The 27344-nt window shown below is 44.9% G+C and overlaps 1 protein-coding gene across 1 annotated transcript in view; it reads right to left on the reverse strand.

Annotated features, from left to right (window-relative positions):
- The window catches only part of LOC147886684 (transcription initiation factor TFIID subunit 6-like), a 71048-nt gene that overhangs the window by 33916 nt on the left and 9788 nt on the right, over positions 1 to 27344 (reverse strand). The window contains exons 4-5 of the mRNA XM_087395151.1: positions 14154 to 14262; positions 13864 to 13982 (exon numbers count right to left, since the gene is read on the reverse strand). Coding sequence (XP_087251277.1) covers positions 13864 to 13982; positions 14154 to 14262 — 228 coding nt within the window. The remainder of the gene's footprint in view (positions 1 to 13863; positions 13983 to 14153; positions 14263 to 27344) is intronic.

Genomic DNA, 27344 nt, shown 5'->3' on the forward strand with positions numbered 1-27344 from the left:
CAGGAAGGACGTGCGACCTCTGGCTTCTCCGTAGAGGTGAACAACACTTCTGATTGGAGCTTGAAGGCTTGTGAGCTGCTAGCAAGCACGTGATGAAGCGGTACTCCTGGGCGGTTATGTGATGCATTTTAGCTATGGAAGCCTGTCGCCATATTTTGTGTGTGTGTGTGTTGAGTTGTAAGCCTTTGTGGCTGTCTATTGCAACGTTGTAAGTGAGCTACAAGCCCAGTAGGGATGCCCTCGTGTTGTTCCTGAAATAGAAGTGTTTTCTTGTGATTAGTCGTGTTGATTAGTATCTCAGTTCTCTCTCTCTTCTTAGAGCTGGTTCAATTGTGATCACTACTTTGAAGCAAATACCCAGCAGAGCTCTGCTATGCACTCGCCAAGAGTTAAACTCGAGTCATTCGGACTCAAGAAGGAAGCTGACCACATGTCGCTCATCGAGGTGTGTCAAGAAATATCTGAGTGGCCAAAACAGCTCCTGAATAAATAGGTAGTGGTCTCGTCTATGGATCTCATAGTACATAAGGCATTTGAATGCAAAGCGCTCCTCTATCTCTCTCTTGCAAAGAACAAATCCATTTCTTGCATAGAATGCCATCTACTTGTCACGTCTCAACCTGTAGCCTGTGAGAAGATACTCAACACTGCCCAAGCAAGATCCTCAGCGCATGTGGCAAATGGATCTAAGTCTAGCCCAATGGTTCTGTAAACCGCTCCTCTATGAATCGAGATCCATAGTGATCTCTGTAAAAGCTGAGCTTTACCAAAAGCTGCGAATGGATCTATGTGTAGCCCAATGGTTCTGCGAATCGAGATCCATAGTGTATCTCTATAGAAGCTGAGTTTTACCGAAAGCTATTACGGTGCAAGTCAAGTCCTGTATGTGTGGAGCTATAAGAAATCCTCTCTAATGACCTGGTTCACCTCCTAATAGGTGAGTAGAATAGATGGAGCCTCATGGCTATACTAAAATGGTCGAAGCCTATCCATGTAAAGTCCCAAGCCTGCAAACCATCTAAATGTCCGAGCAGTCATATCCTTGTTAGAAAAGAGAGTGTGAGAGCAAGAGAGCTGAACGTAGTGCTTGCAATAGAAGAAGTATCTAATACAAGAAGTGGGATGGGTTTTGTCTAAGTGACAAAACCTTATCCTTCACTAACCGTAGTTAGTGAACTAACTGTGGTTAGGAAAAAAAACCTTTAAAGAGGAAAAGGTGCCCCTAACCTCCTTATTACATTACATTGGTCACTGCTAAATTATAATAATAATTCTAACACCCCCCTGTAGTGCCAATGTCATGTACAGGGAAATGATCAATCACCAAAAGGAGATAAGTTCAGGGCACTGCGAAATGCCTCAAACTTTTCACGTGGAAGTGCTTTGGTGAAGATGTCTGCAACAACATTGTCATGTGTTGACACATAGATCATACTGATCTCTCCTGCATGCAGCTTCTCTCTAACATAGGATAGTGAACCTCAATGTGCTTCGTGCGAGCATGAAACACAAGATTCTTTGCCACTGCTATAGCACTTTGACTATCGGTGAGAATCGGAGAAGGACCCTCCAATGAAAGATGAAGATCAGCAAATAAACGACGCAACCAAACACATTCAACTGTCGCTGTGAAAGCTGCCCTGTACTCAGCTTCACATGAGGAGGTAGCCACTATAGACTGTTTCTTGCTCAACCAAGAAATGCAAGCATGTCCTAGAAAGAAACAATTCCCACTGGTGGACTGCCTAGTATCATAGTCTCCAGCCCAATCAGAGTCACTGTAAGCATGCATCTGCAAGTCACCCCCCCTGGGAAACATCAAGCCAAAAGACTTTGTACCTTGCAAGTAATGGAAGATGCGTTTTACAGCCTGCCAATGCATAATCTTTGGGCTGTGCATATACCTGCTCACCTGAGAAACTGAAAACTGAATATCAGGTCGTGTATTGCAGAGATAAATGAGGCATCCAACAGCCTGACTATAGAGTGTGACATCAATTGATTCACCCGCATCATGCATTGTAAGCTTCAGCCCCGGCTCCATGGGAGTGGACATAGACTTGCAATCATGCATGTTGACTCTGTCCAAGAGCTTTTGAACATACTTGGACTGAGACATAACAATGCCACGTTTCTCTTGAATAAACTAGATCTGCAAAAAGAAATGTAACAAGCCCAAGTCTGACATATCAAATGTAGCTTTCAATTGGGCCTTGAAATCTACAATTACTTCCTCATTTGATCCGGTGAGCAGCATGTCATCTACATAAATAATGATGACCAAAATATCCCCCCCATCCTTCTTGATGTAGAGGGTGCTCTCAGTTAGACTATTGTGCAGCCCCTTGCTGGTCAAAAAGGCATCAATTTTGGCATACCATGCACGTGGGGCTTGTTTCAGCCCATACAAAGCTTTATTCAGCTTGCATACCTGAAGTGCATTTCCTGAAATTTCAAAGCTCGGATGTTGTTTGACAGAAACCTCTTCCAATAAGTCTCCATTAAGGAAAGCTGTTTTAACGTCCAACTGATGAACATTCCATTCAAAATTTGCAGCCATGGCTATAACTGACCTGATGGTGGTCATCCTGCATGTAGGAGCAAAAGTCTCCTCATAATCTATGCCTTTTTTCTGAGCATATCCTTTTGCAACCATCCTTGCCTTGTACTGATCAATGGACCCATCTGGCTTTCTTTTGACTTTGAAAACCCACCGTGTACCTATGGCATTCTTACCTAAATCTGATTTTTATGAATGGACTGCAACTCATCGTGCATGGCATTCATCCAATGCACATTATCTTTTGCTTCTTCAAATGTCTCAGGCTCCTCCTCATCAAGAAAAGTACCTACATAAGCTGATTCAACTAAATGAGCTCCCCCCATGTGCCTTACTGCACTACGAGTTCTACCAAGCAATGGAGCTTCAAGCCTACTCTCCCTAAGAGTCTGAAGCAACCAATGCAGGACTGTTTTGGCTGCGTTTATCTCTTGAATTTCTTGCCTGACAACTTCATCCACACCCTGAGGTTGTACCAATTCAGCTGGGGGCTGAAGCTGTACTTGTGGAGCTGGCGAAGGTTGCTGTAAATTCTGAGTTTCAGCGGGGGAACCAAATGCTATAGGAAGCATCCCCTCAAACACATCATCTGAAGAGGCCGGAATCTGAAATTCAGCATTTGTATGTGCAGAATTTTCAGAGAATATGACATATTTACTAACAAAAATCTTGCGTGTAGCAAGATTGTAGAGACGATAGCCTTTGCTTTGTGAACTATATCCCACAAAAATGCATTTTTTAGTGCCTTATCTAACAACTTGTGTCTGAACTCCACAGGCACGTGGGCATATGCTACACAACCAAAAACTCTGAAATGGTCCACTGAAGGCTTTCTCCCATGCCATGCCTCATAGGGAGTGATTGTCTTCAAAGCCTTTATAGGAGCCCGATTTAAAATATAGTTGGCACACATGAGGCCTTCCAGCCAAAACCTGTGAGGCAACTTCTTACTTGTGAGCATGCATCTATCCATTTCCATGGCAGTGCGATTCTTCCGCTCAGCCTTGCCATTCTATTGAGGTGTAAGCCTCACTATAAGCTAATGCATAATGCCTTTTTCTTTCAGAAATGTCTCAAATTCATGAGACATATATTCCCCCCCTCGATCTGTGCGAAGTGTCTGCACCTTGAGTCCTATCTCATTCTCAACCATAGCCACAAAGTGTTTGAAATGCATAAACACTTCTGATTTTGCCTTGAGACCATAGACCCAAGTGTAGTTGGTAAAGTCATCTATGAATGTAACAAAATAGAGATAACCCCCAAAAGCAGGTGTTTTCATGGGACCGCAGACATCACTGTGAATAAGCTGCAATTTTTTTGTAGCTTTCATTTCACCATCCTTCTTGAAGGGAAGCCTATGCATTTTGCCAAGAATGCAACCTTCACATGCGTGAGGAGGAGGCGACTCCAAAGGAGGTAACGCATCAACCATATCATGCCTCTGAAGTGTCATTAAGCTGCCATAGCTCATGTGCCCATACCTGGCATGCCATAACTCCGCATTCTGCATCGCAGCAGGGAGTGCTAACTGATAATGCAAGATGGGATCTTTTTTCATACAGATCAAGCTGAAAAAGACCCCGATACAAAGTGCCACACAACCTCAAAGCATATTCATTTTCTTTGTCTCTGACTGCACACTTGTCCTCGTAAAAAACAACCTGAAATCCTCCTCTATTGAGTGAGGACACTGAAAGCAAATTCTTCTTTATACCTAACACATAGAGTACATCTGAAATTCTGAAATCTGTGCCATCAGTGGATGTGAGAATAATGTCTCCCACTTCACACACTGAATAAGAAGAATTATCTGCACGAGTTACCTTCTTCTTGGTGGGTGAAGAATGCAAAGTTACAAACAGATTTTTCTTGGAAGTGATGTGCTTTGAAGCACCACTATCAAAATACCAAGTATGTAGTGTCTCATCAACACTGAAATAGCATTCATCCTTTGAAGGATCGTAACTGCAAGTCAAAAAAGCATATGGATCATCATGATTAGTGGCTGTAGTATCTGAACTACCCACTGAAAAATCTGAAGTGCAAGACAAAAAGGCATAGTGCTCTTCAACCAAGTTGGCTGCAACATCTCCTCCATCATGGCAATGTGGACCTGATGCATCTGATACAGCCATACCAGAATCCCTTTTCTTTTCTTTGGCTATGCGCTTCTTGCACTCTCCAATATAATGACCTGGCTTCTTGCAATAATGACAGATGCCCTTCTTTTTCTGCTTGTTTGTATCACCTTGTGCCTTATAAGAAGGCTGTCCAGAATCAGCTTTATTCTGATGTGTGGGCTGATGGGCATGTGGCTTTTGCTGCCCTTTACCCTTGGACTTGAACTTAGAGAGCATAGCATGCTCGCCAACCCGGGTTGCCATATTTCTTCGTGTTTGTTCCTCCTGCAACAGAAGTCCTACCAACTCGTGAAAGGAGAGAGGATTGCTGCCCCCCCTAAATGACATATTCAGCAAGGTGTGGAAACCGAGATAGACACAGGAAGAGAGCTCAGAGTGGTGGAGATCATCTCTAAATCTAGAATGACTTCATCAATGTTCAACAATTGTTCCCTGAGATCCTGAAGCTTTGTGAGGAGAGAATTCATGGAATCTGTCTCCTCCATATGTGTATGGGAAAGTTCTCGCTTCAGAAAAGAAACACTGGCATCGTTCCTTGCTGCAAACATACTCTCAAGTATTACCCAAGCTGCCATAGATGTCTTGCATGACCGAATATGAGGTATAATGAACCTCTTGACAAAAAGAGAAATTACTGAAAGAGCTTGTGCATCTCTAGAGTCCCATCTTTTCTGCTCTGCTGTGGGAGCTCCTGGAGCAGCTGCTCCAATCACCTGTGCTGTATTTGTACCTCTACCCCTGCCTCCAGCTGTAGGAGTGACAGGTATAGGCGTTGTATCTGGTCTTTCTTCATCTCCATTCACATAATCCCAAAGATTTCTGCCAACCAAAATATTGCAAACCATGAAACTCCACAAGTAGTAGTTGGTGCCATCCAACTTATCCTCCTGTGTGAGAACCCCGAACACCTCATTTGAGTTGTTTTGAGCCATTTTCACTAGATAATTTCAGAAAAAAATACAGCAGATGGACCAGGTGAAATCCCTTCCTGGGATATAAAATGCACAAGTAAAATCTGCAAAGAATAATATGCCCACAGTGACAAATACTATCACAGCATGTCAAAGGCTCAAAATGCACCACACTGCTCTGCTCAATGCCCCAAAAATCTGCAAATAGAATCTGCAAAAAGTGGCAAAAGTCTGCAATTCGACTCGTACTGAGTCCAAAACTGTTTGCAAACTTCCAAAATGCCCTTTTACCTGCAAAATTGCAACCCAAATGCAAAAGCCCCAATTTCTTGTGGGAAATTGCATACAAAAGAGGGCAAATGATCTGAAAGCCCCAAATGTTACACAAGTTGAACTCTGCCTGCAAAAGCCCCAAATTTCACTGCAAAATTGCAGTGTAATTGTGAAAGCCCCAATTTCTTGCTAGAAATTGCATCCAAAACAATGGCTCACTGCACAAATGCACCTGTGTGCATATGCAAACAAAAGAGCCCCAAAATGTACTTATAGAACGGAGCTGCAACCTCAAAGAAGCACCTTGAAGTCGGGAACAAAAGTATACAGACAACTGCACGAAACGCGGATGCCAGTGTACGGACGCCAGTGTACGGACGACTGTGTACGGATTCTTGTGTACGGACGAAATGTACGGAAACCTGTGTACGGATGTATGGTCCTCCTTCCTGTACGGACAATCAGCACAGATCTGTACGGAACGTGTAGTATGGTGCGGGTACGGCGGATGTACGGACTAGCTGCGAATGTACGACTATGTGGAGCAGTCCATACGACTTGTACGGACAACAGCGCAAGAGCAGCATACGGATGACGAGCTGCAATACGAAAGTCCGTACGTTGTACGGCGTAGGATAGTACGGCTGTACGGACGGGATCTGCGAGCAAGGAGCTTGGAGCAGGGAGAGCTTGTGGGCAAGGAGCAGGGGGCAGGGCAGGGAACTAGGAGTAGGGTCTTGCTACTCTGATACCAAATGTTAGAAAAGAGAGTGTGAGAGCAAGAGAGCTGAACGTAGTGCTTGCAATAGAAGAAGTGTCTAATACAAGAAGTGGAATTGGTTTTGTCTAAGTGACAAAACCTTATCCTTCACTAACCGTAGTTAGTGAGCTAGCTGTGGTTAGGGGGAAAAACCTCTAAAGGAGGAAAAAGTGCCCCTAACCTACTTATTACGTTACATTGGTCACTACTAAATTATAATAATAATTCTAACAATCCTTTTATCCCGAGCAGCCTCTAGTGCAATAGATGAGATCAAGGGCAGCCATGGCAATCTGTGTCGTCTAGATGTCAAGATGCTAAAAGTCCATGAACCTATGAAGATAGGCGACCACCTGAAAGACTGCACCAAGCTGTAAAGGGGTAGCCCTAAACTCTGCTAGCACAATATGACTCTATGAACGATAGATTTGTCCCTCAAAAGGGACTGCCGTGCATCCCAGCTGGGCGAACAACTGAATCATAAAAAAGATACTTGGTTCTAGGGTCCTTAAAATGTGAGCAAAAGCAGCGCTCTAGTATGGCTAGTGCGTCATATCCTCTACTCAAATGAGCCTACATGGCTGGTTGATTGCGAAGATCAAGCCAGAGAAGAGGACTCCATGTACGTATAGGATGCAATAATCTCCACTGGTTCCCCATCTTGAAGGTAAATTCCTCTCGATGTGGGCTGCCCAAGATGTGTTGAAGATCATGACCTTGGTTTCACAAAGGTGGATCTTCAAATCATGTGTCTCGCAGAAAGTCTAGAGTGCATCCAAGTGCCGTTGGAGGCCTTGCACTGATGAGAAGAGAAGAACTACATCATCTGCGTATAGTAGAATCAGGATCAGGGATCCAGCTAGGAGTAAACCTACTCCTCCAAGTGTCATGATGAAGGACTTGAGCTCATAGATGTATAGGCCAAACGAAGTCGATCATAACGGATAACCTTATTTGACCCAAATTGTACTCATGATATCCTCTGTCCGCCCAATCAGCAACCTGACTCTACCTAATACCCTCTCATAAAGTGCCCATACAGCCCAAATGATGTCCTGCCTGTACCCTAGATTGAGAAGTCACCATGGTACTATATCAAAGGGTTTACAAAAATCCACAAAGCAACCGTGCTCAAGACTCCTCATTGCTCAATGACAACTCTCAGTGTGAAGATGTGGTCTTATCTAGCATGGTCTGTCCGAAAGCCTGTCTGCCATGTAGCTCTAAATCTCTCACACTCTGCAAACCAACCAACTTGAATATCACATGTTGATGCATAAATCTTTGAATATATCATGATGGTCCCGTAGTTTTTCGGACTCATGGGATCCCCTACCTTATGGATTGAGATAATGGTGTTAAGAGCTCAGGTATGGGAGAAATCAATGCAAATGGCATCGGCGGCTAGGATACATGCAACGTATTCAGTGCATAGCCCCTTGTGTCTTTGGCTAAACCATTGCGTAACTTGAGAGTTGGGTGAGCACGAGGTAGAGGAAGGTAGTTGTGGGACGTCTAGTGTATGTTGGTTGGGGATGCCATATAGGATGTATGCATGAGTGTGCAACATGGTCGGGTCTGCGAGAGGGGACCTCCACTGAAGGAAGTTTTGCCAAAAATCCTTGGGAGTTATTGTTAATCAAGATGTTTAGTAATTCTTGGTCGTTCTAATGGATAAATTCCCTGTTCTTTCAATGGAGCAGCCAATGATATTCTCATTTGGTCTCCTCGACCAAAAGATGGTGCTTCGTCTCGAATCTAAGCTAGCAACACAAGGCCTTGCACTCATCGTTTATACTCACTATTGCAAGGCACCGATAGTGTGTGAGGCTCCGTAAGTTATTTGCAGATATTGATGTCAGCTAGACCGTTTCATGTGCATACCAAGCACATAGAGGTTTATTATCACAATGTTTGAGAGCGACTATTAGTTGGAGACATACAGTTGTCCTATGTTCAGACGGAGGGTAACTTAGTAGAGCTGTTCACGAAGGCTCTACTACAACCCAAGTCTAAAGCATTTTGGCAAGCTTTACACTTGGTACCTTTTGTCAGGTGATTCTGCTCTCCCTACATCATGAATGAACATGTGCAACCATGATTTAGTTTCTAGGGATTCCTGAGATGTTTCCAGAATACTTCAGCCATACCATTAAGGGGAGGTTTGTTCCCACTTTAGCCCTGGTATGGCCTTATAGGCAGTTAGGAGAATCGGTCAGCATCCACTAACGCAGCCTCTGAGGCTATCTAGTCGAGAAGGATCTTAAATGATATTGGACTTATTCGAAAAGATCCAACTCCGTTAATGACTAGGAATGAAAGCTCTACTAAATGCAACAATGATGACATATTTCATGCTTGGACAAAGCAATTGAGGTGCAGCATCACTTTATAAGTGAAAAGGACTGAGCAATCAAATTGGTCAGACAAAAGGTTAGTTGGCTGATATCTTAACCAAACCTCTTGCCACGATTAAACAAGAGAAGTTTCCCAACCTCACAGACTTGAAGCCTAATCCATTATTTATCAAGGGGATGCATTGGCAAAGTGATATGAACAATTGAGTTGGTTCACAATCTTGTGTATTTCAATGTCTTCTCTCAGTCAGCTTGTGGAAGTTTGATTGGAGTTCTTGTGTCATGGATACATGCTCTGAACTCTGGTATTCATGCTCTATATATGCAAGCTGCCCACACCCTGCTGATCCCACCGAAATCCTCGCTTGAGTTGTTTCTACTGATGCACTTAAAGTGAATGATGATTTTATCTCTTGATCTTGGGACAGAAGTACTTGGCGTCTTGTTTGAGGGTTTTCATGTTGAGATTATGCTTTCCTTGGTTCACGGAGATTATTGGTCTGTGGTAGTGCATGTGAATGATGAGGAGTGGGCTGAAGTAGAATGGCTTCCTAAAGACATGTGGCCTAAAGATGTACTGAGTGTTGATGTGTGTAGAGATGAAGACTTTGTATGAGTGTTCCTTTGCTCTGTGCTTTGTTTTCCAGTAGCATATAATGTGGATGAGAGTGGCTATAAAGGCAAGATTAGCTCTATCACTTTTGTGCATCCATTAGCTAACAATACCACAAATTGGATCGGCCTCATTTATAGATTAGGTTGTGGATATATGCAAGGAACTGACTAAGACAAGACCCACACAAAGGTGGGTTGTCACATGCACCCCTACACTTGGGTGCAAAGTGACATACTAGCTACATAGACAAGTGCGTAATAGTTCCCTAATAGGAGATTTAATTGTATGTTGTGACCGCTTTGTGAGCCCTTGTCCAAGGACAGTCAAGTAGAAGCTACGTAAGTCATTCTCTCAGCCTTAGGTCAAGTTGGAAGATCAGTCCTTGTTCACTAGTACCCACTGGAGAACCATAGGGTAGTGTTTCCGTCTTAGGTTTAGGGATAGGTTTAGGTCTAGCCTAGGATAAGGGCCCCTTCTAGGACCCCTCAAGGCTGGAACAAGTGAAGAGAATGGCAGGGGAAGGGCTGCTTTTATAGGCTACCCTGCAACCCTCCCTAGGCTGCCATTTATGGGGCCTAGGGCTGCCTTTATGGGGCCAAGGGACCAGCCTACCAGCCCCAAAAGCCCTATAAATAGGGGGCCTCCAGGCCCTCTTTCCTCATTCAGTCCCCCCCCTCCTTCAGCCTCCTACAGCCCCTCCTCAGCCCCCTCTGAAAAGCTTGACACTCACCCCCAGTGGCCCTCTGACCAGCCTCAGCCTTTGGCATCAGTTCAGCCCTCTAGGAAGGTGCTCCTGCAACGCATCAGACGAGGAGTCGGGACAGCAAAAGGAGTAAGGCTTGGGGTTTGTTTCAGCAGCTCTTTTCAGTTATCTCTTACAGTTTTACACAGCTCATTCTCCGCTCTTTATTTCAGTCATCTCTCAGCTCTTTATTTCAGTCATCTCTCAGCTCTCTTATAGGATCTATCACTCCTAGCTTTCACTCTCTCACTCACGTAGTAACCCTGCATTCCGATGGACAGCACAAGCCTCTCCCTTGCCTTGCAAAAGTGTCCTACATCATCAGTGTGGACAGCATCAAGGTCTCTCCCTTGCCTTGCAGAAGCGTTCCACATCGTCAATGTGGACAGCATCAAGGTCTCGGTATTGGTTTGTGTTGCCTCTCAGATCTTAGGGTCTACTCTACATGTGCACAGTGAGCTCTTCAGAAGCGCGTTCCGTGCTCTCTCGAAGTGTGTTCTTTGTATTTCTCAGTTCTCCAAGTATACAATTCTCCCCTGATTGGGGGAGGGGGCCCTCAGTGGGTACAGGGACCCAATCGGTTGTCGACTCTACTCTCTCTCTACCCTCATCTGCTTTCTCTCTCTATGGTGTACAAAGCTAATTCCTCGCTAAAGGTTTAGAGAAGGTCTTGCTTTGAATTACACAATCAGATTACCGCTGCATGTTACATGGGTGGACCAAGCCCTTGTATAGGCACACAAGCAAGTCATGCCACACACTGATTAGCCCAGTCTGTGAGCTGGTCAGCCAGCTCAGCCTACTGGTCCGCCATGTCTGCAAGGTCTATTAGCCTACAAAAGGCCCTTAACACAGGCCATTGAGCAGTTCAGTCGCCACTCTAGCCTCTTCCATGGTGCTGTTGGAGAGCAGAAGAGAGTGCTTGTATGCAGCATTTTCACAGCAGTCAGTCTGCCAAAGCATTTGCATCATCCAGGTGCACACACACAGGCAGGTCTACATCTTTTAAAAGAGTGCACAGGAGGATCTATAAGAAGATCAGTAGCAGATTCACACAAGCAGCTATATACCTAGATGAATCCAGGAACATTCCCAAACTCATCCTCTAAAAACACAACATAGTGCAGTTTCAATCTCATGATAGTCACTCACAAGGTTGAAAACGATAAACTCCATCATGCATAGCAGGGACTAGCTACTATGACATCCCCACAATCCACACACCCACACATACTTGAGCATCCATTTATACAAAGTCTTCGTACTGAGTTTCTGTCGGCACTCCGGAGGTGAAGGGCAGACTCAGCCATGATGAAGGCTAGCACTAAAGGAGAAGGCTGATCAAAAGGTAGTCCAAAATCTCTTCATTCAAGCTACAACTGCTTGTGAAGTCTAAACATTTTCATTTTAGTCTCTCCCCAACGAGCATCTAAATCTAAATCTAGCTGATAGGGCAACGCACCATTTAAGATAGAAAGAATTATCACAATACCAGCAGGCCGCAACTTGGACGAAAACTTCACAAGGTGAAATTTGCATGTCCGCTAATACGGCAGAAGCATATACCTAGATGAATCCAGGAACATTCCCAAACTCATCCTCTAAAAACACAACATAGTGCAGTTTCAATCTCATGATAGTCACTCACAAGGTTGAAAACCATAAACTCCATCATGCATAGCAGGGACTAGCTACTATGACATCCCCACTGACGTCATCAGCGCCCAACAGTGGGTGTAGACCATAGTATAAAAATATGCTCTCACACATACAAATCCACACACCCACACATACTTGAGCATCCATTTATACAAAGTCTTCGTACTGAGTTTCTGTCGGCACTCCGGAGGTGAAGGGCAGACTCAGCCATGATGAAGGCTAGCACTAAAGGAGAAGGCTAATCAAAAGGTAGTCACACAAGCAGCCACTAAAGTCGGTCAAAGACACGCGGTGAGCTCGGACAGTTCTACCACAGTAGGAACAGCAAAAAGAGTCTGAGAAGTGAGCCTAGTGTGCTACCTCAGCATTTGTTTGCTGTAGATGATGGTACAGATTTGACAAGGTTTTGTATATACCTAGATGAATCCAAGAACATTCCCAAACTCATCCTCTAAAAACACAACATAGTGCAGTTTCAATCTCACAATAGTCACTCATAAGATTGAAAACCATAAACTACATCACGCATAGCAGGGACTAGCTACTATGACATCCCCACTGACGTCATCAGCGCCCAATAGTGGGTGTAGACCATAGTATAAAAATATGCTCTCACACATACAAATCCACACACCCACACATACTTGAGCATCCTTTTATACAAAGTCTTCGTACTGAGTTTCTTTCGGCACTCCGGAGGTGAAGGGCAGACTCAGCCATGACGAAGGCTAGCACTAAAGGAGAAGGCTAATCAAAAAGTAGTCCAAAATCTCTTCATTCAAGCTACAACTACGTGTGAAGTCTAAACGATTTCATTTTAGTCTCTCCCAAACGAGCATCTAAATCTAGCTGATAGGGCAATGCACCATTTAAGATAGGAAGAATTATCACAATACCAACATGCCGCAACTTGGACGAAAACTTCACAAGGTGAAATTTGCATGTCCGCTAATACGGCAGAAGCATATACCCAAACTCATCCTCTAAAAATGCAACATAGTGCAGTTTCAATCTCACAATAGTCACATCTGTACTTGTCACATCTGTACTTGGATCTATTATCTATATATGAGACTAATTGGCTGTACATCTGTGAGTATTCTCTCTCTCTCTAAGGTGTTCTCTACATACATACAAGCGCAGGGAGTGAGTTGGCATTCAAAGTTTCCATTGTGAGATCTAAAGACTTTTCTTATTCTGCTGCGTAAGGATTGGCACTGGGCAGTAGCAAGCTATCCTTTTCTCTAAAACTTTGCACAGACTCTGCAATGTAGGCATCTATCATCTGGTCATGTACCAGCTGTAGAGGTTAGCACTAATTCAGTGCTCCTGCCAACCTTAGGCAGTGGACTGCACAGCAGCCCATGTGGCAGTGTACAGTGCTGTCCACATGGCTGCCATGTGGATGTCGTTCTCCACCCAAATCTGCCCATATGGCTTCTCCTCATGCTCACATAGCAGACTCTATTGCCGCCTGTTTGTACATTGGTACCATGTCCCTGTGTTCTCCTTATGTGGGTCTTACAGGTGGGACAACGGACCTATTATTCCAACATGTATTTTCAAGTGTGCATTCGTTCACAGAAATTTGCACTCTTTTGACACAGAGCTTGTGCTTTTGGTTGACATGTCTCCCATCCCAAAGTAAAGAGTTTAATTCTATCAATAACCCCCCCAAAAAAAAAAGCTATTTCTAACTCATTCAATCTGAGAAATTGGATATATATGTAATGTCCAACTCATTCAATGCAAGAAGTAGCACACTGTTCACCACAGCATATTAGAAGGCTGGAATAAGAGAGCAATAACCAAAATTGGCAATATTCAGATAACATCATTACCTGCAGTTCTCTAGATAGAACATGTCTGATAGGAAGTTTGACTTCAACTGGAAAGTCTTCGTCTTTTATTTTAGAAGGTATAGTATCTGCCTTTTTGGAGTTCAATGAAGATGAAAGTACTGAATGATACAAACACATAAAGATGTTAAAAAAGCAATCCGTTGATCCCCTTGCACTAGAAGTTATATCAGTTTGGTATATAATGGACATTTAATCCTAGAACTCTGTGTTGGCTCAGTTTAACCAAAACGAAGGTAGGTCTGCAAAAGATAAGGAACAGCTCACTGTACTTTCAAAAGTGACATTTTCAGCTGTAGCGGGCTGTACTCCTTCAATTGCTAGCCAATGTGTGACCACAGAAGTATCAATGGGTGCCTTTGGCAAAGGAGACTCCATAACCTACAGTTTAGCATCAACATTGCATGGCCATCATCAAAAATGTAACTTTATGTACTTTACGTATATCAAAGCAATACTGCTGCACTAGAAACATAAGATCCATGTGAATGCCAATAACCATGCATGGCCACTGAGTGCCCATAAACATGCTCTTTTAGGTATCAGTTAATAAAACGCCTTATGCACAATAAACAATATCAACAACCCCCCCCCCCCCCCAAAAAAAAGAACTTCCTTGTGAGAAACGAGTACAATCCTGAGTACCTCAAAACCAGGCCAATGGCAGCGCACTCTCCATCTCATATGTTGGCTGTCAGCTACAGCTGTAGCAATCGCTAAAAGAGGAAGGAAAGGATACACTCCATACAGCACCAATCATGATGGTCTCATGCAACATACCTTCATTCAAGAATCTCAACTGACCTAATTTATATCTATCTATGCCAGTTTCCATGATATGGTTTAGGCGTGAAGGCCTGTTTATATGCCATGCAAAGGCAGCCAACCAGGCCGACTTGTAGGTCGGCTGGTAGGGGCTCTGCTGGCCAGTTTTTAGAGCTGCACTGACACGTCCCAGCACTCCTGAAACCCCTGATCTGCAAAACAACCACACACAACATCAGAACTGAGCAGGCTGCTCACCACCCAACCGTGACATCTACGGGATGTGATCCCGAATCAGAAGATGTCCCCTCCAAGCCACGAGCTGAGCTACTGGCACGAACTCCCAATCAGATCCAAACCAGCCTGGTGTCCCATACCACCAGGTGGCGCAATGAAGCCCTGGATCTGCCACTGGGCCTTGGGCTACGCTAAGATGCAGGCGCGCGTCCGCGACTCAATCCAGGATCAGACCTAGCACCTGGGAACGAGACTTGCTCCCAACTGCACACTGAGAATTGAACCCCCTGGGCCTCTTTTATAGACTCGGGCCCCGGCGCCAAAAATAGCGAAGACCTATAAATAGTTCGTACCCTTGCCACTCAACCCGAGAATCAAGCCTGCCTAGCTCTAAGCCTCCCCAGGCTAACTTGAGCTAGTTCTGTGTACCTAGTACACGTCAGATACCAATCCGTGCACATGACATACTCCCCCTCCTCTAAGAACTCACTCCTGAGTTCGCTAAGAAATCTGGAAATGTTCTTTGGAGGTTGTGTAATGTCTCCCATGTTGCATCCTCCTCAACACGATCCTTCCACTTGATCTTGTATTCCGTGATAGTACGATTACGAATCTGTCTTTCACGAAATTCAAGAATACACTCAGGTTCATGAGGAATAAAAGTCAAATCTGTAACTTCTATAATCTCATGAGGAGAAACAAGTTGATCATCTGCACCCAATACTTCTTTCAGTCTACTGACATGAAAGACTGGATGTACTTTAACATCAGGAGGCAATTCTAGTCGATATGCAACTGGTCCAATTCTTTTAATGACCTTGAATGGGCCACAGTATCTGGGGGATAATTTCGGAACCAAACTAGTACTTAGGCTCTTGGATTCCTTAGGAATTCTCAAATATACCATCGTTCCTTCAGAGAACTCTCTGGGTGAACGATGTCTATTAGCATAAAATCTGTCCCGATCTTGGGCACTTCTAATAGACTCCTTGGCAAACTGCAACATTTCCTACATGTCTTGCAAGAAGTTCTTAGCAGCATCATTTTGAATCCCTTTTTAATCCAACCATAACTGGTGACTTAGGTTGAAACCCGTACATAAGCATAAAAGGACTGTAACCAGTACTAGAATGCTTTGCACTGTTGTAAGCAAATTCAATCATGGGTAGATAATCTTCCCATGAAGACTGTCTCTTAGATACATATGCCCGAAGCATGTCTTCAACCAACTGGTTGACCTTTTCTGTACTGCCATCAGATTGTGCATGATCCGAGGAACTCATACTTAGAGTAGTTTCCAACTTCTCAAATACAAGTGTCCAAAAGGTACTTGTAAACTTTGAGTCCCTGTCACTGACTATGTCAGATGGCAAACCATACAGCTTGAACAAGTGATCCACAAACTCGTGAGCCAACTGAACAGCTGAAATAGTTGTTCTTGTAGGTAAGAATCTAGCCATTTTTGTCAAACAGTCGACTATGACCCAAATAGAGTCATGACCCTTGCGCGTTCGAGGTAAACCAGTAATAAAATCCATGGAAATACTTTCCCATTTATTACTTGGAATCTGTAAAGGCTGTAATAAGCCCGCGCTTCTAAGGCGTTCAGCCTTAGTAACCTGACAAACCCGGCAACCTACTATATAGTTCTCTATAAATGCACGCATCTTAGGCCAATAAAAGGTATGCTTCACAAGAGACAGAGTCCTATGTATACCTGGATGTCCCGCACTAGGAGCATCATGACACTCCCATAGAATCTTGGATTTAAGGTCCAGAACATCAGGCACACACATCTTTTCATTCCGGAACAGCAAGCCGTTCCTAATCATCCACTGACCTCCTGCCATCTGTATCCTAGGTGGCACAATCCCTGAGTCCTGGTCAACCATGGAGCTCCCATCCTGGACTCTCTGCCAATAAGAACTGAAATGACTATCAGTTGCGTATAGCTCTCTCAAGGATTGAAATAGGTCTGAGGATATTTCCGTAAATGACAAAGCATTTACAAACTTAACTCGACTTAAGGCATCCGCCACACTATTCAACGAACCCTTACGATAACGTATTCCGAAATCAAAATCTTGCATTAGCTCTGCTCATCTAGCTTTCTTTCCCCTCAATTCTGATCCATCACACACATACTTAATCGACTGGTGATCAGTCAATACAAAGAACTTTGAACCATACAAGTAGTGTCTCCAAACCTTGAGAGCATACACTACAGCATAAAGTTCCTTCTCAAGTGTGGGCCAACGATACTGAGTGTCGTCTAGCTTCTTACTCTCGAAAGCTACAGGTCTGCCCTCTTGGAATAGAGCTGCCCCAATCGCATAATCACTCGCATCAGCCTCTAAAACATAAGGCCGGGTAGGATCGGGTTACGGGTGCTTCCTTGATAGAAAACTTCAAGGTTTCAAAAGCCTTGTTCATTGCATCATTCCAAGAGATCGGCTGGGTAGACCTGCGTCCACGACCTTTCAATATGTTGGTCAAGGGTGCCGTGATATGTGAATAATCACGCACTGACTTCCGAAGAAATACCGTAAATCCTAGGAAAGAACGAAGTTGTTTCACAGTCTGAGGGATAGGCCATTCTAAAACCTTCTGGATACGATCCAGATCAATGCTAATACCTTCAAAAGAAATCTTGTGTCCTAAGTAAATGATCTCCTTCATAAAGAAGTCACATTTACTCATCTTGGCATAAAGCTTATGCTGTCTTAGAACAACTAAGACAACCCGGAGGTGTCCTATATGATCCTCAAGCGTTTTACTATATACCAAGATATCATCTAAGAACACTACAACAAATTTGCCCAGAAAATCCCTGAACAAATCGTTCATCATCTGCTGAAAAGTAGCAGGAGCATTGGTCAAACCAAAAGGTAATACGAGGAACTCGTAATGACCATACCTAGTCCGAAATGCGGTCCTATCTATGTGTTTAGCATAGATACGGATTTGGTGATAACCCGTACGCAAATCAATCTTAGTGAAATACTTCGCTCCGGCCAAACGGTCTATCAGATCATCGGAACGAGGTAAAGGATAGCGGTTCTTAATTGTGACTTTATTTAATCGTTTATAATCTATACACATTCTCCAGAAAGAATCTTTCTTCTTTCTTAAGAGGACAGGTGCACCCCAAGGTGATTTACTTGGGTGGATATAGCCCATATTCAGGTAATCCTGAAGCTGGATAGCTATTTCATCCTCCTCTACCTGGCTCATCCTATAAGGTGGTACACTGATAGGTTGAGCCCCTGGGACTAAGTCTATGCATTGATCTACTGCCGTTCTGGAGGTAAACCTTCCGGCAGTTGAGCTGGGAATACGTCCTTAAAATTATCTAACAACATTCTCAATTCACGGTGTTCAAACACACTTAATTCATTCTTGTTAATTACCGAAACAACAAATGAAGAAAGTGGAATCAAAACACACTGATAGACATCATAATGAGAATTGTTTAATATATTCCGAAGCTGCATCGCAGATACAATAGGCCCCTGAGAAGGGGGAATTTGATCACACTGAATACAAAATTGGGTGTCCTTATCTACAAAAGAAAGCGTATGCGCCGTCCATCCGATCTGAATATTGTGGGTTTTAAACCACTCTATCCCGATCAACAAGTCTACATGCTCCAAATGCATAACATAACATGTAAGAGCTCCCGTGTAGGCCTGAATCCGGATAGGAAGCGCTTCAACCTTGCGATCCCAAAACTGCGTCCCAGCTGGAAGCTGCACCTCATAGGTGTGGTCGCTAGGTACTGTGGACAGCCCCATCTTCTGCACAAATTTGTAATTAACAAAATTGTGAGAGCTGCCCGGATCAAAGAGAATGTGAACCTGTTGGTCCCTAACTTCTCCATAAACTCGGAAAAGATCATGGGAACCAAACAACGAAGTATTGAAAGTACAATTACAAGAAAGGGGGCAGGTAATGACATTTACTGAAATACCTGTCATCGTGACTTGGTTTGCTCCCTTGGCTGCGGTACGTGGACCCGCCTGGAGCTTCGGTCCTAGCACCAACTTTTGGTTCTTCCGCTTAGGACACTCATTCTTTGTGTGGCCCCGCTCCTCGCAATAGAAACATTGGCCCTCTTTCTTGAGCCTGAGAGTGCGAAGGAAACGGGCCTTACCATTCTTTGCTGGAGTTAAGCTTTTCCTGGAGGCGTTGTCCGTAGACTTCGTCTCCGCAATACCAGTCGTATGCTGAAAGAACTTGCGTTTGTTCTTTCCACTCGTATCGGTAACTATGGTTGCCTTGGTACCGGCCATGGTATCATCATATATGCGTGCATATGTCATGGCCTCCTGCAACGTTGTGCACTTGTTGTTCTTTATCTGCAACTTGTAGGAATCTGGCAAACCATCCACGAAGAAACCTAACAAGGTCACTGGATCCATTTTAGTGGCCCTAGTTTGCAGATCCCTAAATCTTTGAAGATAAACTTCAAAGGTCAAGTTTAATTTTGACATATCGAGGGCCTTGAGCTTGCCAACGATATCGTAATCATCCTCCTTCTTCAAGAACTCCTTCCTGAAGATGCCCTCAAGATCTGTCCAAGTATCAGGCTTAGGCTGGAGTTCTTTCCACCATAGCAAGGCTTTACCTGACATAAACCCTGCTGCAAGCTGGATCTTTTTCTCATCTGGATAGGGGTGGAATTGGAAGTGTACCTGCCACTTGTGTAACCAAGTGTCAACTACCTCCTTTGTTCTCGACTTTTAATCGCCCGGAAAAGGATCTGGAGTTATATTCGGGCCTAGCACTGAAGCCATGGCATCCACATGCGTGAGTGCCTACACAGTGCTAGCCAGAAGGGTGAGAGTTGCTTGAATCCCCTGGAGTTGCTGTGTCAACCCCGATTGATTTGCATTGACCTGCTCAAATTTTCCATCTAGAGCAGTCGTAAATTCACTGAAGGCCTTTTTGGTTATCAGGTCATCATAAAGACCCTGATCCTCCTCTCCCAAATCCTGCTTTCCCATGGTGAACTCGGGATTTGCAGCATCAGACATGACTGAAATTTGATTTGAATACGAACTGAGAGAAATAACTGAATGAAACGAAGCACAGAGGAGAATGGAGCAGAAGAAAACCGTCCCGAAAGATGCCGACGGAAAGAGATGCTGGAACCTGGCGAATCGGAGCCCACAAATCCCGAGACCTCTCCGAACCCGCAACCCTATGCGCGTGCTGCTGGAGTAGCTGTACGGTCTGATGACGCAGGCCGTACGATCGCTGACGTGGCTGTACGGCTGCTGACACAGGCCGTACAGTTGCTGACGGAGGCCGTATAGTGCTGACGTAGCTGTATGGCGTCCGTACAGTCTGCAGGTTCAGGAGCGCAGTCGGGGTTCGCAGCAGCAGGTGCAGGGCTGACGCAGATCGTACGGTACTGTTGCAGGGCTGGCACAGATATTCCGTACAGTCCGTACGGTGCTGATGCAGAGCCTTCGATGGCTGTTGCAGGCTGACGCAGGCAAGGTACGAGCGCTGCAGTCTGCTCGATGCAGAGCAGCGCTGGCGCAGGCAGAGTCGGATGAGGCAAGCTGGCGCTGAAATCGAGATGATGGCTCGAAGCTCTAGGCTGCTTGTGGGTAGGCTAGTACCCTGCCCCCACCTATATAGGGTGCAGGGCAGCCTTATTTGGAAGCTGAGCTTCCAAAAAAGGCCAAGCCCCTCTAGCTTTGGAGGGGTGCTTTTTCGAAAAAAGCACCCCCCTGCGCAGGCTGCACGCAGCCCTATGCGCAGGCTGTTCGCAGCCTGTTGCGCAGGCTGTACACAGCCTATTGCGCAGGCTGTACTCAGCCTATTGCACAGGCTGACAAGCCTCTCTTTGCCCCTACCTACTCCGTACCATCACAAGTGCCACTTCCACGCCTCCCTTGCTGCTCTTTTCCGCCCCTCTCTCCTGCTTTTCTGCTCTCTCTCCCCTTCCTCTAGACTTCTCTCACAGGCCTTCAAGGATCTCGATTTTTCTCTCTTCTTTTCTTCTTCCTTTTCCCAGATATCTCTCCACCCCTTCTATCCCAGGTAGCCAGCAAAAGCGCAGCAAGAAATTTCGAAATTTAGGGCATACCTAGAAGAGAAATCCGTCAAAAATTCTCGCATCAGAAGTTCCTACCTCAGGAGTTGGCTCTGATACCAACTGACACGTCCCAGCACTCCTGAAACCCCTAATCTGCAAAACAACCACACACAACATCAGAACTGAGCAGGCTGCTCACCACCCAACCGTGACATCTACGGGTGTGATCCCGAATCAGAAGATGTCCCCTCCAAGCCACGAGCTGAGCTACTGGCACGAACTCCCAATCAGATCCAAACCAGCCTGGTGTCCCATACCACCAGGTGGCGCTGTGAACAGTTACCTCAGCCAACCAGGCCGACTTGTAGGTCGGCTGGCAGGGGCTCTGCTGGTCGGTTTTTAGGGCTGCACCAGTCGGTTTTGGGATAGCATAGGTCAGCCCAATAGGGCTGTTGGGTCGACCACTTTTGGAGAGGGATTTTCCTATATAAAAAGGCCTTTGGGGCCTCACTACTCATTCACCAAGAGTCCATCTGAAGAGCAGATTGGAGCTGCAGGGAGCCTGCCTCAAGGACTAGGACATGGACAAGGAGGTGGCCATGAGCAGCAGACAAAGCACTCATGAGGATCAGCATTCTTCGCCGTCCACCAGGGTAGCAAGGAGATTGGGAGTCCGGAGATCCATTTAGGCATCCAGTGTGGCAGCTTCCGGGGAGCAGATTCGAGCAGTAACACAGCCAGCTAGAAGGGCTTCCAAAAGACCAAGGAAGCAAGCAAGGAATTGCAGACAAAGAGCTATGGGAAGGGTTACACCCTTGGCTGTCATCCCGGACAGCACGGTACAGGGAAAAGACCAAGGAAGCAAACAAGGATTTGTAGACAAAGAGCTCTGGGAAAGGTTACACCCTTGGCTGTCATCCCGGACAGCACGGTACAGGGATAAAGTGCAGGGAACGGGAGAGGCTTGGGCCTCACCATTGGCTCACATAGGTCAAGTCTTCTAGGCATTCACTGCCTCGCAAGTAGCTGTCTGGAAGAATAACTTGGAGGTGTGTTTGTCGGCATAGGTGACTAAGTCTACAGAAGCTCATCGTGGAACATGTGGGCTCAGGGATCTAGAGGTGCCAAGGAGACAGTAGAACAACGTTTGATAAGGTCAAAGGACCATGGTTTGGTGGGACTCTAGATCTCTCTTTGTATTGTGTCCATTTGAGGACGGAAATATATCTTTTATTGATGTTGTATCTCTCTTGGATCACTGTCTATTTACTATATTGCACACACACACACACATGGTTGTGAAGTACACAAGTAAAGAAGTTTTGGATTCCGTAGTTAAACACTTCCGGGTGTAATTCCCGGGATTTCTTTGAGTCTTCCGCTGTGAGATAACCTCTGTCGGGATCATTTCTAAAATGATCAACAATGTGGATAATGCCTTGAAAGTGTTTTTATGCACAAAGGGATCGTGTGCTTTGATGAAATAGTGTCTTCAAATTCATAGCGATGCAAGTGTTTTATGCATAAAGGGTTAGGTGTAGCACCTCCAACGAGGCGGTGTTGTCTTTTTCCCCCTTGGCAATTGTCAATTCTTCTGCCCCTAGAATGTCTACGGGTGAATTATTCTCGATTCGAGTTTCTTTATGTGAAACAAATTCAATAGTGCAATCTTATCAAAAACCTAAGGACGATGAGTTCATGGGTTGGAGTGGAAGCGACCGTAACATGTTAATGACACCTATTTTGTAAAAGATGGATGACATACATTGACTTTTAAAAGAATGGTGTTGAAAGCAGCAATAATTCACATCAACATGTGATGCAAATTATGCTAAGTGGATAGAGACTCAAAAAACTCTTTGATGAGTAGATTGTCGTCCATCTTCTATGATCCATACACACACACACACATGTATGTGTACTATATGTGTGTATACACACACACACATATGTATGTACATATATACGTATACATATATATGTACATACATATGTGTGTGTGTGTATACACACATATAGTACACATACATGTGTGTGTGTGTGTTTGTGCGCGGTGTGTGGGGTGTGTGTGTGTGTGTGTGTGTGTGTGCAGAGAGACCTGCAACCTGTTCGCCCTACCTGCCCTGCCCGGCCTGCTCCTCCCAGCGTGCCCCGCTTGCTTTCTCTGCTATCAGCCTGCACCTCATTTGCTTTCTGCTCCCGTCTTTTCCTTAGTCTCTTCAGCCACCTCTCCCGTCGCCTCTATTCAGCCCGTCTTTGTTGCTTCCGACTGTGTTTACCCCGCTTTTTTCCAGTCTTTCCTACCTTTTACCTTTTCCTCTGTATATCTGTTGGTTTCTCCTCCCCTTTCAGTTCTCTGCATTTCCAGCTTTTCTCCATGTCTAATAGCCCTATCCTCAAGGCTTACGCTCATCGTGATTGTGCTCCGGACCAGAAGCGCATCAATATGGATTCAACCCACCTGGCTAATTGTTCTATGGAGGATGCTCACTATGTTTTTGATATGTTGCATGACGATTTTCAGCAGAGCAGGAAGGACTGGGCCAAGGAACCTCCTGCTCTCACCTACAAAATGAAATTGCCTGCCTTGGTTTCTCCTCTGCGGAAACTTTCTCAATCTGCCGTTATCATTTTCTTTCCAGGTAAGGTGCCTTCTGCCATGGATGTGGGTCAATGGATCAATTCCATGTTGGGAGGCGGTTTTGTCGAAGGGGTTTACTTGGCATCCAGGGGCTTCTATGAAGTTCACTTGTCCGAAGCTAATTATAAGCAGAAGATTTTGGAGATGTCTCCATTGCATTTTGGCAAGCAAATGGTGCATGCAATGCCTTGGTCTCCAAATAAAGACTATCACAGTCTTATCTAGCATCGTTGCCCTGTATGGGTTGAAGTGGTGAACTTCCCAGATTATATGCGAGCTGAATTGCCTGGCCTGGCCAGCACTTTGGGACAAGTCATTTGCCCACCCCATCCTGCAGGCAATAAGAGTTGCTTTTGCATCCTTTGGGATACAGATTTGCCCACTCCGCTTTCTATTGCAGTAGAAGTGGAGGGCCTCAATTTGGGCCAAAAGTTTTTTGCTTCGAAATGGGGCACTTTTGCTGGGGCATGTTTCAATTGCCACAAGTTTGGCCATTTACAATTAGAATGCCCTTCCCTTCTATATCCACCTCCTCCTGCTGCTATTCCTCAGGATGCTCGTACTATTGCTCCCCCTCGTGCTACCCCTCCTCCAGCTGACACAGTCAAACCTACCCAGCATACAGGAAGCTAGGCAACCACAGGGCCAAAAGGCAAAGACAAAGGTAAGGCTAAGCAGGTTGACATTGCAAAGTCTGATGGCTGGAAAGTTCCAAGGAAAACTCTCTCTCTACAACCAAGGCCCTTACAGTCTCGAAATTGGGATGCCTCCGCACCTTCCCCTGGGCAAGCTTCTTCTTCCACTTTCGGTCTTTCTCTTGGCAATTGGGTCTCCGTTGTTAAGACGGGCATCCCCATCTATGATGATACTGTCTCCCCCCAGGTGTTTACTGCCATGGGTCAGCTTGACCCAGATACGATGGTCAATGCCTGACACTCCTTGTTTCATGGAGTACATAAGGAGACCCCAAGATGCATGTAGCACTCCAACCGTGCCAAACAATTTGTATCTCCCTAGGGTAAACATTGCCCCCCTTCCTTCTCCATCAAGAAGAACCGCCAATTCTACACCATATGCATGCCCATAATTGATTCATGGCATTACCAACGAGGACTTCAGGGCATCCAGGTTTTTTGCCCTTAAACTCAATGCTTCCAGCAGCCTCACGTGTGGAGCAAGTTTAGGAAAGTATGGTGTGGTCTTGCCTGTGAAGATCAAGGGAGTCGTGGTATGTTGCACTTTGAGCTTAACTGACGATCCTTCTTGCTGCGAATGGGCTTGATCCAATCATATATAAGGTTTAAGTTGTTGCGGGTCATGAAGTGAGCACAATCTGTTGCAATAGGAAATGGTGTGCATGGATGTTGCCTGCTAGAATATTGTGGGAGAGGTCAAGGTATGGAAGTTGGGTGAGCTTCGAGCAAATCCTTGGAGAGGTTCATGTTGGAGAAGAGAAGAGGCTTTGGAGTTGGGAGGCATTAAACAGACCGGGAGAAATGTTACTCTAGAACTGGTTGTCATGGAGATGGAAGTGATGGAGATGAAGGCGGCCACCAAGTTCTTAGGGAAGCGATCCCTGCAACTGAGTCTCGAGCGATGTCGAGGGTCAACATCCTCTCCAACTTCCGCAGCCAATGCGGGCTTTTCTTCCTTCCCCCCTTTTGTCCTCTTATTGCCTTCCCTTTTCCTTCCATTTCCATCTTTTCTTGCTTCTTTGCCTTCTTTTCTTTGGATCTGTAGGTAGCTTCTTCCCTCCTTGAAGTAGCAACGCTTTGCTTGGCTCCCACAGCTTTAGATGGGAATGAGAGATTTGGCAAGGAATTCAAGCTCGATGCTGAGCAGCCCCATGCATTGATTGAAGCGAGTGTGAGACGTGTTCGTAGGAGCACGAGGAAGACCTTTCCACTAAATTTTGGATGAGAACATCTCCCTTCAGCTCTTCCTCCCTCAAATCAACGTGTCTCCATGATCGCAACTCTAGATTTCTTATGATCCCAGCTCCAAAGTATATGTGCATGAAGAGGTGTGTACCCCTTGTGAAGGGTGTGACCCTTGATGAGAGGGTACATTACAATAGGAGTGTCTCTTCAATAAAATGTCTCTTGTGAAGGGTTGTGCCTCATAGGAAGTGTCCCGTCGAAAGGGCATACCCTTCCATAAGTATCCATTCATCAAACCATCCATAAGTCTAATATATAGAGAAAGGAATACGTCACAGATCGTGACATCCCCTCCCACTCAAAATAAGACCCTGGTGGAGATAATGAACTGATGTAGAAAATATGACGGTAAATTCTGAAAATACTACTGTAAAATGTCAGAATACTGTTATAAGTCTTCATCAGATTGCCAAGTAGCGTCGGAGTCGTCCAGATCTCGCCAAAGAACAAGGAATTCCATGATAAGTTGATGTCGAGTCTCTCGCTGTCAATGGTCCAAAATACGCTCATGAATCAGGAGAACATAATCATCTTCGATTTCTGGGACATAATCACCTACAGGAGGAACTGCTTCATCGCCTGGAATGTACGTCTTTAGCCAAGAAATATGAAATGTCAGATGGATTTTACCCCATGATGGTGGTAATTCCAATCTGTAACTTAAAGGTGAACTTTTCTTGACGATCTGGAAAGGTCCATAATATCTTGGTCGCAACTTAGGAAACACAGACTTAACCGTCTTATAGCAATGTGGGGCTACAAATAAGAGCACCATGTCACCAGTGTCAAATTCCAGGTGATGTCTATGTTTGTTGGCAGACCGTACCGCTCTTGCGCTTTTCGCATATATCCCTAGCTTGGAGTAGAATGTCTTGCATTTCTTGAACCAGTTGATCAGCTAGGGCCACTCGATGTTGAAGTACAAAATTCGTTGGTACAATCGGAGTGTGTCCATAAGCTGCTTGGAATGGAGTCATGCTGATGGCACTATGGAAAGAGTTATTATAAGCAAACTCAAGGAGTCATAGATACTCTTCCCAAGCTGCTCGGCGTGACTGAATATAATGTCGAAGCATTTCTTCCAAAACTTGGTTGACTCTTTCAGTCTGGCCATCTGATTCTGGATGGTAGGCTGAACTCAACAGTAGAGTTGTACCCAAAGATTCAAAGAGTGAAATCCAAAAGTGACTGGTAAACTTAGGATCTCTGTCAGATACGATATTCTTGGGCAATCCATGGTGTCGGAAGATGTGTTGTATGAAGAGTTTGGCGATGTCCGGAGCCTGTGCACTTCTTTTGCAAGCAACAAAATGTGCCATTTTGGACAATCGATCAACAATTTCCATAATCTGAGTGTTACCTCTGGAGGATTGTGGTAGTGTTGTAATGAAATCCATGGAAATACTTTCCTACCTTTCAGTTGGAACTAGAAGAGGCTGAAGAAGTCCTGCTGGAAGTCGTCGGCTTGCTTTCATTTGTTGACAAGATAAGCAAGATGTAACCATTTTGATGATGTCACTTTTCATCTGAGGCCAGTAGTATGTTGCACTGAGTAACCTATAAGTCTTGTTGATGCCTGGATGGGCAGCATAACGAACTACATGATGCTCTTTTAACAAAAGACGTCGAACATCCTTGTCATGTGGTACACAGACACGATCTTGATAATACAGAAGGTCGTCTGTATAAGAATAGGATGAGAAAATCTTCTGTTTGGAAGTTGAAGGTTGATCTTTTGAAAGAACTTGTACTGCTGTGCCGAAGTCTTTATCATTGAAATACTTCCCTTTGAATGAATTCGGAACATCCACAGATAATGTAGAGATTACCA

This window comes from Dipteris shenzhenensis, chromosome 24, assembly GCF_047967505.1.
Source record: "Dipteris shenzhenensis isolate YYH24624 ecotype China chromosome 24, Dip_SZ_1.0, whole genome shotgun sequence".
Taxonomy (NCBI): Eukaryota; Viridiplantae; Streptophyta; class Polypodiopsida; order Gleicheniales; family Dipteridaceae; genus Dipteris; species Dipteris shenzhenensis.